Genomic DNA, 18,187 nt, shown 5'->3' on the forward strand with positions numbered 1-18,187 from the left:
AAGTGCGTGTAGACCATGCCGTGGTATTTTTTTTTCTTGTTGCTATTTGGGTGCGTCTTGTGGTGGCTGCTGTTCCTGAGGTAGTTGCTCGTCCCTTCTAAGCAATCCTCCCCGGGGGAGGAGGGGGGGAGTGTACCGGACTTGTATGAGGCTTACCTGGAACCTTGGGGCATTTTGCACTTACCTACGTAGACGCAAGGGAGACGAGCATGCCAGGGAGTTCTGGTCGCACAGTTGTCGGGGCAAGTTCCTTGGAATTGTTCATTGAAATCAACGGCGGACCACGGGCGACTGACGCCTCAAAGGCCGTATGTGTCCAACCTCGAAGGCCTACGTAATGTGATTCCATATCTCGTGGCATTTCTCAGCCACGTCCAACAACACCGACCTGCATCTTGCTGCTGGGTCCTGGAGACAGAAACTGACCCGGCTGGAGCTCGGGATCTGTGTGAAGAAGGGCCCACTCGGACGGGACCAGGACCTGTAAACGTTGCCCCGTCCGCCTCGTCCGAACATGGGACTTGGAAGGGAAAATATCTTCCTCTTCCAGGTACTTTAGTGGTGAGATGGCATTGGAACGGCGAAAAGGGCAAGAAAAGGGGACCAAAAAGAGGGCCCTCCGTCATCAACCCTGGGCAGGCATTTTACTAGCAAATACCAGTTGCCACCATGGTTCAACGGCGGGCGGCTTCGAATGTAAACAGACTCTTGTCCAGCCGGGGCGGCGAGGCGTGGATTCTTGGCTTTGGTGACAAGGCATTGGCTGCTGCTGGGTGGCTCCGTCACGTCAGAGGGATGGATGGGCCGCGGGAGTCGGGAGTCGGGGACAGGCCACACTCGCAGGCGACTTTCGTCTTTGATGCTTGACACGCTCCAACGCTGCCGGCTCTGCTTGCTTGCTTGGTCTCCTGCAACCGGAGTGGTCATCAATGCGACGATACGACGGCCTGGGCTTGGATGCCCGTCGTCATGCAAGTCTCGCAGAGCGCAAGACGACGGTGCGAAGCCGGCGGCTTTGGCAAGAAGCCCGAAATACAGAGCACTACACCGTGAACCAGAGACGCAACTCAGGCATTCTCGCGGGTTGGCCTGCCAAGTCGCAAATCCCCGTTTTGAGGACCTGAGCGGCCGGGCTCAGAGGGCTTACACTGCGAGTGTAAGGTGCGTGACAGTAGGCTGGCAGCCAGATGGCAAAGCCGTAAAAGTACCCGATACCTTTGATCCTTGACAGGGGCAAGAGCCTATTTCCGGTTTTCGGATTATCCAGGCCTCCGGACGAATCAGGGCGTGCAAATTCGTGCCTACTCCTACCAGATCGGTGTAAGTGTGTGCAGGACAGTGCTGGGCTGGGCCTTGCCTTCCGCCTCGCTGTAGCAGGGTGGTCACGTCTGCTCCTGCCTCTGCTGCGCTCCGCTGGTATTATTTGCAAAAGGCAGGAAGGGGAAAAAAGCGAAGCAATCTTCACCCGCGCCGCAATTCAAGCCCCCATTCGCGCCGCTTCAGAATTACAGCCGTGTCTGCGGACGAAGCCCATCTTTACCCTGATACCCATTGTTTACCGCCCAAGCTGGTCTCTCATTGAGAAAACCCGGTCGTTGCGAGAGGCCAGGCGGCTGCTTTTTCTTAGCCCACACCATTACCATCCGTCCAATCCACACCCTCGTCCTGTTCTCCGAACAGCCAACAACGAACTTCTTCAACCCAAAGCACCTGCCTTCTGCTGGATAATCGCGCTGGCCTCACGCCTGCTGGGAACGATTGAATCATCCTCGGGCCGCTCATCACTCGGGGTTTTCTCACACCGCGTACTTAGCTCATCTCACACACTCCATCTCATTACACCATACCCGCTCACACTTTTGCCTCCACTTACCCCCATTTCCCCCGTCTTCACGTCTCTTTCATGAAAGGCCACCGCCATCATGTCGGACGTAGAGACACCGGAGCAGTCTGCTTCGACTCCAACGCCTCAGCTGACGCCCAAGGCGAAGGGCAGAGGTAGAGGACGCGGCAGAAAAGCTGCCGCGCCCAAGAAGGAGGCCCCAAAGCCCGTGGCCACCGCCGGAACAGGTCGACGCGGCCGCTTCAAGCAGTTCGCTGACGACAAAGTCCAAGCCAACTATGAACGCCAACGCGAACTCAAGGCCACATACGCGGCGCTCGCCAATGCCGTGAAGCCTGCGCTTCAGGACTTGGCCTCTCGCTCTGTGAAAAAACTCACCAAGGACGAGATGTACCACATGCTGGTGCCAGAGTTTGAGGTCATTAAGGACCATCTCGACGAGCGTCACAGCAACAGACTCGCCATCGCGGAGAACAAGCTGGCAATTACCGCCAGAACGACATTCGCTTCCAAGAAGCACCAGCTTGGGGCCGTGCAAGACATTTACCAGGTATGTGGCATTGGGACTGAACTTGTCAGGTTTTTCCCCTCCTTCCCTGGCCCTCCGCTAACTGGCGGTGATCCACGGCATTAGAACGGACTTGAAGATCTTGAAGACAATTTTTTGGATGCACAACTTCATCGACTCGACATTTTAGAATACCTCCACGACCACGGCCTGCCCATTGACGTAAGTTTATTCTGTTTCTATTTTTTCCTCCGTCTGTCACGCTTATTCACACTCGCCTCAGCTCGTCGATGGCGGCTGGAATTACAAACAAATCTCGGACAAGGAAGCCTCAGAATTTGGCCCTTATGAAGTCTACGTCAACGGCCACCTTGTCCCCTACCCTCAAATCGTTGAGGGCACTGAAGCCCATGCCCTTAGGCAGGCTGCCTGGGCGGAGCCTCTACCGAAGGAGACTGCGACAGCGCCCGCCGCCGCGCCGCGGACCAAGCGCAAGGCCAGAGACCAACCAGATGGTCAGCCAGCTTCCAAAAGGGCCGCTGGCGATGTCGCGCCTGTTCGTCACATTGCGGGCATCATGTCGGCCCAGCACGCTCCCGTTGAGGATGAGTCCAATGAGAGCACACCGGTTCCTGATGGTCCATTGTCCGCTGGCCAAAGAGAACCTGCCTTGCCGGCAAAGGCATCCGAACCGGACGAATACGGATGCAGACAGGTCTGCCGCCCTACCGCCAAGAACGGCGCCATGATCGCCAACCGCCTGATTGTACCCCCGGCATTTCAGTTCGATGACGATGAAATTGGGTTTCGTGATTCTACAAACTCGGCCAAGCACGGAGCCACTCTCGCGAAGCGTGGAAAGTATCTCGGCAAATCAAACTCCAACACCTGGCACTACGACCCTCTACTTGCCCGCTGGGATGCTCGGGATCTCGAGGAAGACGACTATGACAAGGAGCTGGTGGAAAGGTTTGCTGTCCACCCACGTTATGGCTACTTCCTCCCGACCAGCAAGAACGATGCAGAGCCACCGAAGCTGGAAGCAAACCCCATGCATCCGACTGTATTTCTTACGCCTTCTGGCCGAACCATACATGCCTCTCGTGTCATTCCCGCCGCGAAGGTCGAGGCTGCCCTGGCGGACAAGCCATTCCAGGATCAAATGGGGGCAGTTCTCTCTACATTCTGTGACGCGAACGACATTTCGTGTGATGACATTGAAGGGCCCGAGCTCCAGGCCTTGAAGGATATTCAGGCCGAGTATGCTGAGCAGCGACTTCATGCCGAAGCGATCAAGGAACAGGAGCCCGAGAGCGTTGAAGAGACACCTGCTTCCTCGCCCCTTCCAGCGAACGAGTCCGAACTTAATGTTGCAGGTCTCGAGCAACTGATCAGCGCCGCCGGTGCTGTCGAAGCAGAGGTTAAAGACATCAAGCCTTTTGAGGAGCAGCCTGTCATTCTACCCGCTCCTACCCCTGTCAGACCTGCCACCCGCGCATACGACGCTATTCGGGATGTATTCGGAGCTGCTGAGCCGGCTGCTGCCGAACCTCCTGCTCCTGTCATGGCTCAAGAGCCGCTCGATACCAGTGCGCTCGCAATCCTTGCTAATGCCTCGACATCTTCCTATCCAGTCCAGCCCGTCGACGTCGCGATGGCCGATGCTCCCGCCATCCAGCCTGTCCCTGTCGACGGACCTCCCCATCACCATATTGAGTCTGGCTATCCCATCCAGCCTATGCCCGCCGAGTCTCGGATGCCAATGGCTCCTCCAAACGATGCTGCTGGCTGGGCCGAACCTCGTCACGCTTCTCCAGGACCGGATGCTCGTATCCATACCTCTATCGAGGCTTCTTCTATGAGAGATACCCATCAGAACCAGATACCCCCAGCTCGCCCAGTTGAGATGTCGCAGATGAGATCCTCGATTGACGCTTCGAACGACGCCCGCCGTCACTCCATGTACCCTGAGCACAATGCCTCCTCAGCCTACAATGAGCAACACATGCCCCCTCCCCATCCACAGCAACACTACATGCCAGTGGACCCTATGATTGATCCGCGTCTGTACTCCGCACCCATGGAACCGCCGCCAGGACATCACGATTACCACCATACTACTTACAACCAACCCCAGCAGCCGTACCAAATGTCGGCTTTGCCCATGCAAGGAGGGTCAATGACTCAACCCCACCAGCTTCAGCAGTCTGGGTCTACCTCCCGGATGCCTTTTACGAACCCGACCCAGGACAGGAGTTCGCCCCTTCCCCCTTTGCGTCCATCCCGTGGCCGCAAGAGTACCTCTGTCGCACCAGAGCAGAGTATGTCTGTTGATCACCAACAGGTTCAACAGCAACAGCCACCGCCGTTCATGAACAGCAACAGTGGCTCATTTTACCCTCCTGGCCCACCAAGGTCATACCACAACGGTTACACTACTGAGCAGCCGGGCATGGCGCCCATGATGGGGCAGTACCCATCATATGCCAACTCGCAACCCCCACCTCCACCTCATCCCACGCAACAGTCTTATGGTCATTCGGGCATGTCTCCCACGTATTCCTCCATTGCGCCTGCCCAAGGTTCTCCCACTCTCCAGTTTGTCCAGCAGCAGCCCAACGAACCGCCAAGAAGCCGGGCTGGAAGTGGCTCGTCCACGCCAAGCGCACCGGGCAATAGCAAATACCCGAAGCTGGCCCCAGCTCCTCTGCCAGCCCATCGGGTGGGCTGGCCTCAAGGCCCCGAGCTGCGGACCGTGCAATACGATTACAAGGAGAACATCAAGGACTATGCGCCTACTGAGCCCCCGCCGCGTCGTGGCCCTGTTCAGATCCGCGGATGGAACATCAACAATAATAGGATTCAGCGCCAGAAGGCGGAGGAGAATGGTGATGAGCGTCGTGGCTCCCGCTAACAGCGGAGCTGCAGGGAGGTTTTGAGCGTGGATCAAACATCAACTTTGAGTGTGGAGCAGGAAAAGCGAAAAGAACGTGTACTACTATCATCTTTATCACTTTGCACTTTGGTTTATACTAGCGGGGATCGATTTCCCCAGTCAGACGGACAGAGAGAGCGAGAGAGAGAGAGAGAGAGAGCTTGAGTTGAAAAGCCATTTCAGGAAGTTTCCCAAAGGAATGGGAGCTTGGCCCGAGAGGCTGGAGGTCAACAAGGACCTCAAGCCTAAATAGATTTGCTATGATAATGAACACGAAAAGAAGATTTTGACTTGAATAACACTGCTATCGCTTTATGATTAAACAATTAGGGCAAGGATGGAAGAGCGTCACCGTAGCGTTGTATGGCTTATAAGACAGCGGTGTTTAGCAATCATATGGTGGGCATCTTAACGCCGTGATAATAGATATGAAATCACAGGTGAGTGCTGTTCCACTGCACTTCGGCTATCGAGACAGCAACAGGAAAGGACCGGACACAGATGACGCTGGGGTTTTATTTTATTGTATTCGAGGGCGACAAAGAACAAAGCTACTCTATCAGCTTGGGGCTCTGGTGACTTGAATCTCCGTAATGCAGCCCCATACCGCCATCGTCATCCGCTACACATCCTTCTGTGCTCCAGAGCCGCCCGACTTGAAAAAATGCACCGGGTATCCGGACATGTGCATTCTTTCCAACGGTCTTTTGAGCACCTTGCTAGCCCCCAGTCTCGTTTGTAGCCCACGGGATCTGCCGTCCTGCTGGGCCGCTTTCCCCGTTGCTTATTGAAAATACAGGATTCTCGTCTGCTCATGCTCCCTTCTCTTACGCAGTGGGCAATCGACTGACTTGTGGCCGAGGGTGATTGTTTACTCAGTCCCACCCCCATGAGCCTCGAGGCAGGCCAGCGTGAGAACGTGCGGGGGGGCTTGATAAATGCGTCGATGCTCTACACACTTCGCAATCTACGCCATACATCGCCTGGATCGTGGTCTTTGGGTTGACAAGATATCTGCATGGCGGTACACGGATGCATTTGAAGCCTTACAATCTCCCAGTGTCATTGCGTACTCTTATTCATCCGACTGTGAGCGTGAGCCAGGTCAATTTTGTTGATTACAGTGTAGCTAGTATTACATGTGTCTGAATCATTTTCCGCGCCGGAAAAAGGTGTCGAGATGAAATCATGTATCTCGAATCCTTCTTCGCCAACTTGTTGTACACGTGCGAGGCGTTTAGCCCGTGGATGGACCGCGTTAGACCCGGTACGGTCTCCAATCTAGGCTGCTGCTGTACCCTACTCCCGGGTCCGAGTGAAATGTCTACTGGATGAGGATCTGGCTGTTGTAGTCCACTGTACCGTCCATAGTCATCATCATGCTGCCGTCGGGAGGAACCATACCCGCGCCACCAGGAATGAGGCCGCCCGGCGCAGCCAGCGAGAGCAGACCCCGGCCCAGTTCGCCGACAGGGTGCAGCGGGAGGACGGATGCTTCCATGGTGTTACCATCGAAGATAACCATGTTCTGGATAGGTTGCTGGGTCTGGCCGAGGACGTTGATAACATCCTGGGCGAGTTGTCCTCCAAGAATGGCGGTGACGGGGGCCATCTCGCCGCCAATGTTTTGCAAGAAGCTCCGCAGGACCTCGGATCGCAAGGTTTCCGACGGGAGGCCAAGCTGGGCGTGCTTGGCCGTGGCGAGCTTGGTGAAGAGACCGAGGTCCTCCTTGGTGTGGCTGGGAAGACGGCCACTGTTGAGGACCTGGAAATCCCACAGTGCTCGCAGGCAGGAGATTACGGGGCTGACTGCCTTCCTGCGTCGCGCGCTCTTCGCATATTCCTCGGGTAGGGTAGCGCCGTCGCTAGCGAGGTACCATGTCGAGTAGAGCTCGCGCTTCGTCACCATCTCAATCGTCTTGCCCCCCTCTTTCTTGGTGTTCACAGCGACAACACTTCGGGTCCTCGTCTCGGGCTGCAGCTTGGTCGCGACGTTGCCGAGATCTCTCTCAATGACGTAGTCGTGCTCGATCAGATCGGAGAAGATGAAACCGTACATTCCATGTATACCAGCGGCGTAGAATGCCCTTTGATGAAGGCGGGTGGCGGTGTTGATGATGTTAAGGGAGTCAGGGTCCAGGTCGGTGGCGATGACAATGTCGAAGGCGGAGAAGTAGCTCGTCCCCTTGGACTTGATGCCCTCGGCGTCAACGTGGACCTGAACACGGGGGTTGAGTTTCTGGATGGCTGCAGCTGCAGCTTGCGCGCGGTTCTGGCCGACGTGGTTCTCCTCTTCAGAGAGGAAGAACTGGGAACCCAGATCTGATTCTGAGACGAGGGCGCCGTCGAGGATGGTCAAGGACCCAATACCGGCAAGGACGAGGTTCTTGGCAATTTCGTTTGCCAGAGCCTTCATGGTGATGAGGAGGATGTTGGCGCTGCGGATCTTTTCCTGGGCCTTCATACCCCAAAGACGGATCTGACGATCATAGAGCGCAATCTCATCTGGGAAGGGTCAGTTATCTGGTATGTAATTCATAGAAAGTGAGGCTTACCTGCGCTCATGCCGCTGACAGGAAGGCCTGGTAGTGTGCCGTCGCTGATAAACATTTGTTGTCCATTCGGTTGCATAAGTTGCGGCATGAACATCTCGCCCGTAGGCAGCATACCCGGAAGGATCTCGGGCATGGCTCCAGGAATAACCTCTTGAAGCGCTTCGGGAAGAACCTGGTCCATTGGCGCGGCTTCGAGACTGGGATTGAATCCGTTGGAGACGGAGACACCGGGCAGTGGATGGTGAGGAACGGAGATATCCTGAGCTGGGAAGGTGTTGCTGGGCGCAGCGACGTCCTGTGCTGGCTTCTCCTGAAGTTGCGTTTGCTCCTCCATAGTGGGCGAGTCAGATGAGAGTGGTATTGAGAGACGGTATTGTGCCGGGTCACTGATGAGAAAAATAGTCCTTTTTTAAATCCCCTCTCGAATATATTCAGCTGCAGTTTCGCCGAACTAGCTCGGAAAGCATGCACACCGCGTTCTGGCTCGCAAGATGCGTTGGCGCAATGATTCAGCAGGCGGAAGGCGTGACCGCGTCGAGTGAGACCGTGTTGGGTGCGCCGAGGGAGATGTAGGGGTATCGCGGGATTCACTCGTCAGACGGTGCAAATCGCGAGTCGGCAGGTGAAGTGGGCAAAAACAGAGTGGCTCGCACGAGGGAATTGATGCCGGTATATATGACTACAGCGTCACCTCATAAAGCAAGGCTGAAGGCTGATGGGGTTCACTGAGAGGTTGAGGCTGGGTAGCTTTAGCAAACAGAAATTGTTAACGTGACGACCAGGCACGCCCGACACAGGCCCGCCTCGGAGTGGCACGGATAACGCGCTAAGACCACGCTTAAGTGGTACCTTTGTTTGACAGGCAGCGTCATACACAATCCAAGTCCCCCTTAGCATTAACTGCGTCGCTCCCTTCCTTGCATTACTGGCTCTCACAGGCACGGAACCCCGCGATGGACAGGGCCAGGGGCTCTCTTTAGCGGGCGCAGGGCGATCCTGCCCACTGCCACCGGCGTTCTGCTAGCAATCTACCCAAGCACCTCAATCCAACTTCCATCATCGACCAACCATCTTCCGCCTTCCGATGGCCTGCTGACGACACAATCTGTGCTGCAACGACGGCCGTTCGCGCCAGCATCGTTTGGCTCTCCCGTCAACTCTCGCTGCGGCACGCCTCGAAATCTCCAGCTCCAAACCCGTCAACCACCAGTCCCTCGTTTGCGACGAACGGCGCCACCCTGACCCTACCGCCCCTCGTACGCAATACCTCTGTGAGTGCGGCCTCTGTGGTTGTGGTGGTCCCGCCTTTACACTTGAGCCCTTTCTTCGCAACCTGCCGCATCCTGGACTGCAGGGTCCTCTTCCACGTTTCTGCCGTCTTGCCGTCCTTTTTCGGTTTCTGGTATTCTAACCAGCCTTCAAGTCCTTCGATCGGCAACCTACAGATAGCCTCTTTGCCTGCCTTGTTCGTCCACTTCGGCGCCGTCGCTCGATCCCGCCGAGGCCACCGCCTGTCGAACCCACAATTCTGACCTTAAACCGGCACCGCCAATCCTCCTAGCCGCTTTACTCCCATCTGACATTGCCGGACACGAGACCACGAGGCTCTGATAATCCGGTGCTGTCGCCTGGCGTGTGCGTCGCTGGGCCTTTGTATCGTCTACCGACGAAGCATGTCGTCGCAGCGGCCAGACCCGAGTCAGAACCCCCAACGGCGAGGCGACGACTATCCGCCTTTACCACCACATCGCAGACTTCCCCCACTGCCGCCTTTCCCCTCGAACCTTGGGGTTCATTCCCCACTCCCACCACGGCGACCTCCTTGGGAAGTTGAGCCCTACACACCCCAGGACGAAACGGAGAGCTATCTCCACCTCACGCGGCACATGGCAGATCGGAATTTCCAGGCCGAATACGACGAGCTTGTGGGTAATACCCTGAGTGGTCTGACGGCATTCATGTCAGCGGCGCAAGACGACTTCGGCCTCTCTCGGAATAGCCCACGAAATCGGAATCAGGGGTCTAACTTGCTGGAAACCCTGCAGAACGATCAGCGAGACGACGACGACGACGACGCCCGACGCCAGACCCTACAGCTACCTGCTGTCTTTGGCTACAGAGCAGTCCGATCGCTTAGCGGGCGTCAGCGGCCCGACGGTACCGAAGACGATTTGGAGGCTGTTCGGGCACTGTGGAATCGGAGAGCTCAGTACAGCTCTTCGCCGTTCTCGCCGCCCAGGATGCCTCCCAATATGTCACCGCCAGATCTATCGCCGCTTCCCCCCTCGGAAGAATACCCGGAGGAGAACCGTAGAGTAAAGAGGAGAAAGTTGGATTCAGAACGAGCCTCCCAGAGCTTTAAGGGATTCCGGTACGGGCGGTACGGCCAGGTCGAACCAGGTCAGCTGAAGATGGAAATCCTGAGCTGTGACGGAGGACTGTTCGAGAATGCATCCTCCTATGCGTATGAAAACATCTTGAAAGACGACAAGACTGTTTATTGTACGCAGTCGAACCGTTGTAACATTATCCTGCGCCACCAGGGAGCGACGGCATTCAGTCTGAAAGAGCTCGTGATCAAAGCACCGGCCTCGAACTACTCATCACCGTAAGTTCCCCCGGCGTTGATATGGTATAAGCCGTTTCTGACGTCCTTCTGGCAGCGTACGGGAGGGTATGGTGTTTGTGTCCATGGACCAGGATGACGTCCTGAAGCGGACAGCACAATATGAAATACAGTATGCTCCGTTAAGGTCAGGCCGCCCAGCGGCCACAAGGGCGTTGGCCCCAATCATCTCGATCAGGCACCATGAGGACGGCACCACCGTCACCAGAACGCATACCCGGCAAAGGCGGCTGTACAGCTTAGGCGGCGATGACGAGGAGAACGAGCAAAGAACGGCCCAGATCCCCGCAGAGTTCACCACTCACTTGCCGCCTTTCAACATCACAACTGAATGTAGTTACGAGGAGACCGATGACGAAGAAACTCCGAGAATGCCTGTCAATCGGCGAGCTCCCAATAGGATTGGCTCCTTGCCGTTTGAGAGCGACAGCAGTGATGACGGCAACCCATTTGCATCAGACGAGTATGGTTTTGAGGACTACTCCTTTAATAATAGGCGCCGGGGTCCTACAGACATGTCTCTGACGGAGGCTGTCGAGGCAACGCAGATGGCAACCCAAGAAGCCGTCAGGGCGGTTGGCGGTGAGCTGATGGCTCCCCATGCCAAGTTCTTCATCGAGAAGGACAAGAGCAAGTGCACCATACGATTTGACCCTCCGGTTTCTGGAAGATTTATACTCCTGAAGATGTGGAGCAGTAGCCGGGCATCCGGTAGCAACATCGATATTCAAGCGGTACTCGCCAAAGGATTTGCAGGGCCGCGGTATTTCCCTTCAGTGGAGCTGCGATAAAGTCCCGAAAAGCACGCTCGATGAGGAGGTGCTGTTGCGAGTTTCATAATGATAGTAGGACGGCTGCAGTTTCCATCGTGATCTCTGTGACTAAAATACCGGATGGAGTTTTTGGATCTTTGGCCGTGGATGGCCGGGCTAGTCAGGTGTGACACCGGAATTCACCATGATTATATATATATACCACATGCGACTATACCCGAGTTACAATGATCCATTCAAGTTATTCAAGCCCCAATGTTGAAGTGCTGTGTCTGATCGGCGCTGCAGTCTAGGGTGAGCATCGTTGCGCCTGTCGTAGACTGTCTGTTCACAAGTAAACAAGCTCTCCTAACTCACCCAACTAACTCAACTAAAGTAGACAGAAATTATGCGTTACAATTAGATTGTTCTCCCACTTTTGTGACCTCTGATTAACGCCACAACCCGTGGTTGGGGTTATCAATTGTCTTTGGGAGTTGAGACTCATTCGACACTTCACCAGGAACCCACCAATCGGCCGGCGCCAGTCGTCACTCATCACGTCGCGCAGCGCAAAACTCAGAATGGACCACGCACCTACCTGAACGCTCACGCAGCCATTCTTCCCCAAAACTCCCGACTGCTTGACGACAATCACAGCGCTTTTCAGACCTTTTATTTTGTCTATATTTGGACTTTAGTGACTTTGAACCTAGGCAGTGAGAGGTCAAGGTTAAGACAGGGAGGGAACCCGAATAAGTAAAGGGAAGCAGCCGGGAAAAGAGAGCAAAAGACAGCCATGAGCCACGAACTCACGCTCATCGTCGCGGCAACGCGCAACATGGGGATCGGGGCCAAGGGGACGCTGCCCTGGACGGGCCTGAGGAAGGAGATGGCGTACTTTGCGCGCGTGACGAAGAGGCTCCCCGCCCAGGTAATTGTTCATTCCCCCAATCCCACCCCCTACTTCGTCTGCAATTCTCGCACCCGCAACCTTGCGTAAGGGAGAAATTCCCCCTTCACCCAGCGTCATTCATCATGGCCGAACCCCCCGCTGACGCGCCGAACCCTTCTCGGCACAGGCACCCTCCGGCGCTCTGAACGCAGTCATCATGGGCCGCAAGACCTGGGAGAGTATACCGCCCAAGTTCCGCCCCCTCAAGGGCCGACTCAACATCGTCATCAGCAGGTCCCACGGAGCCCCGGACACCGCGGCGACGAGCGCGGACTTTGACAAGGAGCCGGTCAAGGTCGGCTCGCTGGAGCAGGCCCTCGCGTACCTGCGCGGCCACGAGACCGCCGGCGCCGGCGCCGGCAAGATCTTCGTCATCGGCGGCGCGCAGATCTACGCCGCGGCGCTGGAGGTCCCGGAGGCGAAGCGGGTACTGCTGACGAAGGTTCTGGGCGATTTCGAGTGCGACGCCTTCTTCCCGCTCAAGCTCAGCGACGAGAGCGCGGGGCAGGGGCAGGCGGCAGGGTGGAAGAAGGCGGGCAAGAGCGAGCTGGACGAGTGGGTTGGGGAGGAGGTTGAAGGGGGCGAGATTGAGGAGAACGGGACGAGGTACGAGTTCCAGATGTGGGAGAAGATTTGATGATAATGATGGAGTGGTGGTGGGGGTGTATTGCTCTGGTTCTGTTACGATGGGGGAAGAAAAAAAGGGCTACAAGATGAAAATAAAGGGTGACTACGTATACAAAAGTTGGTCGATGTTGCTTTTTCATGCTTTCCTCTTCCCATGCCTCTCTAGTTTGCGTCGGTGATTGTACAAAAATTACAAGCGTAATGCAACCCCCCCTGACCCCTCCATGCCCGCCCGAGGTTACAAGCAGAGACGTCGCTCGATGCTACTACACATGTCAACAGCTTCACAAAATGGTACACTACGGCCCGGGGGCCTTCTTGGCCGTCTCCTCCACCGCCGCGATCTCCTCCTGGATCGGCGCCTTCGCCGGCAACTGCTGGCCCTCCAACTTGGCCAGCTCCTCCTTCACCACCGGCCCGACGGCATCGACGAGCTTGAACATCTCCCTCACGTCCCTCTTGAACACCTTCTTCGGCGCAACGAGCAGGTCCTCGACGGGGTTCGCCTCGAGATCCTGCAGCGTGGCGCGCATCCACGCGACCACGGCCGCGACCTGGCGCATGTCGGCGTCCTCGCGCGCCTTGAACAGGTTACGCCACACGGCGGCCGCGAGCACGCGGTCATCCTTGATGACGCCCTCGTCGTACGCGGCGATCAGCCCGCGCCACTGGACAAAGATCTCCTTAAGGTAGCGCTGGCGCAGGGCGGACGAGGTCATGCCGTGGTTGAGGTGCATCATGCGCTCGCAGTCGAAGAAGAACTGGTCGATGAACTGGTGCTGGAGGTTGCGGGAGGATTCGCGGTCGAGGCAGCGCATGCGGGCGAGGATGAGGTACATGTGCAGCATGGTGGCTTGGGACCAGGAGCTGAAAGACGGCTGAAGATCGAGGACTGTAGTCGAGCGAGCTTGTTAGTACTGGGGAAGAGGGGAGAGGGGGGGGGTTCTTTGATTTTATGTTTCCAATCGGTGAGGATGGAGAGGAATCATGGAGGTAAACGCACGTTGCAGCCACGGTCCCACGGGGTCTCCGACCTCCTCGCCTTCCGTCGTCATGCGAACAATATCCTTGGCGCGGTCCTGATCTGAGATGTTGTACAACGCCGGCGATGAGCAGACCTTGTACAGGGCCTCGAGGCGGGAGGTGGTGAGGGATGCGGCCATGGTCTTTGGCGCCGCGGCCATCATGCCTGACTTGATGGCCTCCCTGAAACCGGACGAGGCCTCGTCCCGCCGTGTCGTCGTTTGGCTGAAGTATCTCCTTCCCGAAGCCGTGGGGAATTCCGTCGTCTTCGAGCCGGAGGCCAGGGCCGCCCGGCGCGCCGTCGCCGCCAGAGAGGTCCGGGACGATGCGCTCGTGAGCGACGTGAGGTCGGCCGTCGCCCGCAGGCTCCGGGCCAGGAGCCTGGCCTGGTAGCGGCAGCTCTGACAGGCCATGTCTGTTTTTTTTTATCCCCGTTCCCTTTTGTGGTGTGGAGGCCCTTTGTGCCGTTCTGCGCGTGAGCCGAAGAGTTCGGAGTATCGTGATCGGATCGGGATTTTGGGCGGACGGGAAACTTTCTCCTTAGCTCGGGACCAAGTCGCGAAGCTCGAGTCTGGACGTCATCCAAAAAAAAGTTCATGAACACATCGAATTGGAAATTTCGAGCTAGCACATGCGAGTCCGGCGGAACTTCGGGCCACCGGCGTCGCGCCCGTGTGCACTGTATTTACGATACACAATTCGCACGGTGAACATTGCAGTGTTTAAGATAACATGTATCTTGGCATCTTGATTATGCTGGCCGCGGTGCTCGATGGTATCTTAATGTACCATAGTAAACATGATTGTAACAAGGCATGCATGTGAATTGCCCGAATATCATTCGTTCATTCCCGGAATATTTGGTTTCGGAGCTGGTTACTTTCCGTCGGCGTGCTTCCAACGGCCCTGGGAACGTTAGAATCCCCAAGGGTGATATTTGAGGCAGTGTCGGCGACGTACGTTTGTCGGTAAGTCTATATTATATGTGCCTTCAAATCCAATCATACATAAAGTTTACAGAGATAAGCTTTCCGAGAAGCTTCTCGTATGGCCAGATGAAAGTCTGAGCCAGATCGTGATAGCCGGCAGGTGTATCCGCCCGTGACATGATTACCGGTATTTTGTGTTCGTCGGTTGTTGCAACCTCCCTCGCCTAACGAAGTTTGGAGAAAACCAACGAGGCATTCGTCCCGCCAAAGCCAAAACTGTTGGAAATGGCAACATTAACCTGTTTCGCCTGTGCCTTGAGGGGCACCAGATTCATGGATCCCCCGACGTCTGGGTTCTCGAGATTCAGTGTAGGCGGCACAACGTTCTTTACAAGAGTCAGTTAAGTGTTCGACCGGGCAAAAATCTGGGGAAGGCAAGGTTTCGGTTTCGGAGACCATAGCCGCGACTCACCTCGGCGATTGATAGCACGGCGAACAGGGACTCGATTGCGCCAGCCGCCCCAAGTAAGTGACCGACAGCACCCTTGGTGCTGCTCACTGTGACCTGCGACTCGTCCATGTAACCCTCCTCACCCGTCATGATGCTTCGTATCGCGAAAGCTTCCGCCGCGTCGCCTACTTGCGTCCCAGTCGCATGAGCGTTGATATAACTCACCTCGGCCGGCCGGATCCCTGCGCTCTTCAAAGCAAGCTTCATGGCGCGGAAGGCTCCGTGGCCATCCTCTCGCGGGGCCGTCATGTGATTGGCGTCGCCGCTGCAGCCGTATCCTCTCACCTCCGCGTATATGTTAGCTCCCCGGGCCTTGGCGTGCTCGAGTTCCTCCAAGACGAGGACTGCCGACCCTTCGGAGACGACGAAACCATTGCGGTCGCGGTCGAAGGGACGGCAGCTGGCGTGGGGGTCGTTGTTATAGGCCGTGGAGAGGGACCTTGCCCTTCCGAAACCGGCAAACGTCAGGGGATGGATGCAAGATTCCGTGCCGCCGGCGACCATGACGTCGGCGTCCCCAAACGCAATGAACCGCATCGCATCTCCAATTGAATGAGCGCCAGTAGTGCAAGCGGTTGTGGCGGCATGGTTCGGTCCCTGCAATCCATACTTCATCGAGATATGGCCGGCGGCCAAGTTGATGAGGATCTTGGGGACGAACAGCGGCGAAACCTTTTTGTAGCCCTACCCGAACACGTTTTAGCTTGGTTTCGCTCATCGACGACCGGGGCGAAATCTCACGTGTTGGTTATATGCCAAGCTCGTCTCGTAAATCTCTTCGAGATTCCCTATGCCGCTGCCAATACAGACACCAGTCGCCTCCAAGTCTTCTTGGCTCTGCGGCTTCCACCCAGCATCGGCCATTGCCATTTCTGCGCAAGCCACGGCATACTGGGCGAACTTGGACATGCGGCGCTGTTCTGTCGCGCCCAGCCAGTCGCTGGGCCGCCACTGTTCGGGACCCGAGCCATGGCTGGGAACTACGCCAGCAACTGTGCTCGTCAGATCTTTCCACCGGTTCTGCGGCTCGAGTCCGGCCACGCTGGTGATGGCCGACTCCCCAGCCAACAGACGATTCCACGTGGTGCGCACGCCAACGCCGAAGGGCGAGATGGCACCGAGCCCTGTCACGACAACTCGTCGCATGATTCGGCCATGTCCAGGGTGATGTGTGTTGTGTTGTAGACGCACCGACTTATAAAAGGCAACCAAACAGCAACAAAAGGGAAGAAAAGGCGGGGTGAGAAGAGTGGCGTTCGGGCGATTCGCCGCTTGGGTAGGGATGAATAGAAGCCGAAGGGTTTCAACGTATACGGCAGGGCCTGGATGGAGTGAGAGAATGTCAAACGCAAGTGGCCAAGCCGGCAGTAGTGGCAGGGCAGAGCATAGCACGCCACGGAAGCAGAGAATTGAAGTTGGAACAATGTTAGAGACAAGGTCGGGCCCGTCCAGCTGTGCCGCACAGATGCAGTTTAGCGCAGCTCGACAGAGGGGGTACGTACCGCAGCACGCGCTGCTGTCGCTGCAAGGGGCCATGCAGGGCACTGTGCTGTCAGGGGTCGTCACAGCGGGTAATGGGAGGCTCCAAGCTGCTAAGGCCACAGTGTCGGGATCTCAATGGCCGCCGATGGATCTCCTAAGGGACCTGGCCTAAGGCAAACTGCAGCGGGAGGCGGGGAGCACTAACGTCCCCTTAACTGGGTCCGGGTCTAGATTCAGCCACTAGGGGCTCGGGGCTAGAACTGGGGACTGGCCTCTGCGCCGCAAACGCGACGCAACGCAGCGCAGCGCAACGCAACGACACACGTTGCGGCTGGCGCATGCTCGCTCCAACTCACCCCCACGAGCCGACAAGCCTTCACTCCCGTTGAAGACAAGCCTTTCCTCTTTTCTCCCTACCAGCTCCTCATGAGACTGTAAGAGGTGACATCCTTCGCCACTGTACTACACTACGCTACACTGCTCTACACTGCACAATCCCATCCAACCCTTCCTTCAAAGTGAGCGAATCCCTGGCGGACGACATCTCATCTCACCGGCCGTTCCATTGGGCGACGTTTCAGACATCGACATCTTCCCGGCATTCCAAATCGTCATCATTGCCAGGTTCAGCAATCGCGGGAAACAAACAAGCCTCAGGAACATAGCCTATCTGCCAATCTTGCAGGGTCTCCCATCGCATCTCGGTCTCTGTGGCCCCAACGCCCGCCTTCATCCCCGCAACCTGCGGCTCTATCTTCGGGCTTCGAGTCGCCACACCACACGCATCTGTGCTGAGTTGTGCCGCAGCTTGGTTTCAGCGTCGCATTTGTTTCCTTTCTTATCAACAACCACTCGTCCTATGGGAGCACTGCAGGCACATCTCGCCCAACCTTCTTTGCCCTTGCCCGAGCATTGCTGCCAGCCCGGAACGACGGCTCTCTCGAGACTAGTCCCTTTCATGCCTTTTGCCTGCCTCTCTCCTCAACATCTCCAACCATCCGATCACTGTACCACACCTTGACGTTGGCTTGCTTCAGCCGTCGCCTTCGCCATCCTTCAGTCTGATCCCGGTTCGCCTATCGCCCGTCCCTTCTGCCGAGCATCACCCTGTTTCCTCGAGCACGGGGCGACGTGTCCACCACCTGCCGTTGATTCATTCGAGTCCCAGGTCCAATCACGCCACCACTGCCCTCGAGAGACTCATTAGAGGCTTATCGGGTACATCCAAAAAAAGGCCAATTAGCGTTTGCTTCATGTTCGTCTGGGATCGGTGCTCGTAGCTCAGCGGGTTCCCAAGTCCCGTCTTCCAACGCCATCCGCCTAGACACTTTAGACTCTCCCCTATATAGAAACCCACTGCCTCCTCCTGCTTTTGGAAGTTTTCGCCTTGCGTCGATGATTGTGCTTCCATTCTGTTACCCAGTCTGGAAATACATTCAAC

General features: G+C 56.5%; 6 protein-coding genes across 6 annotated transcripts; 3 read left to right on the forward strand and 3 right to left on the reverse strand.

Annotated features, from left to right (window-relative positions):
- Nucleotides 1-1,922: 1,922 nt before the first annotated feature.
- EsH8_IV_000762 (uncharacterized protein) lies at nt 1,923-5,265 on the forward strand (the record flags this gene model as incomplete). The annotated part of the gene is made up of 3 exons (XM_083265652.1): nt 1,923-2,393; nt 2,478-2,573; nt 2,635-5,265. 3 exons carry the CDS (start codon nt 1,923-1,925, stop codon nt 5,263-5,265), a joined length of 3,198 nt encoding a protein of 1,065 aa, XP_083124547.1.
- Nucleotides 5,266-6,610: 1,345 nt separating this feature from the next.
- Nucleotides 6,611-8,175, reverse strand: EsH8_IV_000763 (E1 ubiquitin-activating protein AOS1; the record flags this gene model as incomplete). Its single annotated transcript, XM_083265653.1, has 2 exons — nt 6,611-7,791; nt 7,842-8,175. 2 exons carry the CDS (start codon nt 8,173-8,175, stop codon nt 6,611-6,613), a joined length of 1,515 nt encoding a protein of 504 aa, XP_083124548.1.
- Nucleotides 8,176-9,514: 1,339 nt separating this feature from the next.
- On the forward strand, nt 9,515-11,258 carry EsH8_IV_000764 (uncharacterized protein; the record flags this gene model as incomplete). The annotated part of the gene is made up of 2 exons (XM_083265654.1): nt 9,515-10,449; nt 10,505-11,258. The coding sequence occupies 2 exons, from the start codon at nt 9,515-9,517 to the stop codon at nt 11,256-11,258; spliced, it is 1,689 nt and encodes a 562-aa protein (XP_083124549.1).
- Nucleotides 11,259-12,018: 760 nt separating this feature from the next.
- On the forward strand, nt 12,019-12,811 carry EsH8_IV_000765 (dihydrofolate reductase; the record flags this gene model as incomplete). Its single annotated transcript, XM_083265655.1, has 2 exons — nt 12,019-12,153; nt 12,302-12,811. 2 exons carry the CDS (start codon nt 12,019-12,021, stop codon nt 12,809-12,811), a joined length of 645 nt encoding a protein of 214 aa, XP_083124550.1.
- Nucleotides 12,812-13,100: 289 nt separating this feature from the next.
- On the reverse strand, nt 13,101-14,237 carry EsH8_IV_000766 (ubiquinol-cytochrome C chaperone family protein; the record flags this gene model as incomplete). The annotated part of the gene is made up of 2 exons (XM_083265656.1): nt 13,101-13,693; nt 13,805-14,237. The coding sequence occupies 2 exons, from the start codon at nt 14,235-14,237 to the stop codon at nt 13,101-13,103; spliced, it is 1,026 nt and encodes a 341-aa protein (XP_083124551.1).
- Nucleotides 14,238-14,977: 740 nt separating this feature from the next.
- On the reverse strand, nt 14,978-16,410 carry EsH8_IV_000767 (thiolase-like protein; the record flags this gene model as incomplete). The annotated part of the gene is made up of 3 exons (XM_083265657.1): nt 14,978-15,139; nt 15,226-15,948; nt 16,006-16,410. 3 exons carry the CDS (start codon nt 16,408-16,410, stop codon nt 14,978-14,980), a joined length of 1,290 nt encoding a protein of 429 aa, XP_083124552.1.
- Nucleotides 16,411-18,187: the final 1,777 nt, after the last annotated feature.

The sequence above is a fragment of the Colletotrichum jinshuiense genome, chromosome 4 (assembly GCF_051148585.1).
Source record: "Colletotrichum jinshuiense chromosome 4, complete sequence".
NCBI classification, from domain to species: Eukaryota; Fungi; Ascomycota; class Sordariomycetes; order Glomerellales; family Glomerellaceae; genus Colletotrichum; species Colletotrichum jinshuiense.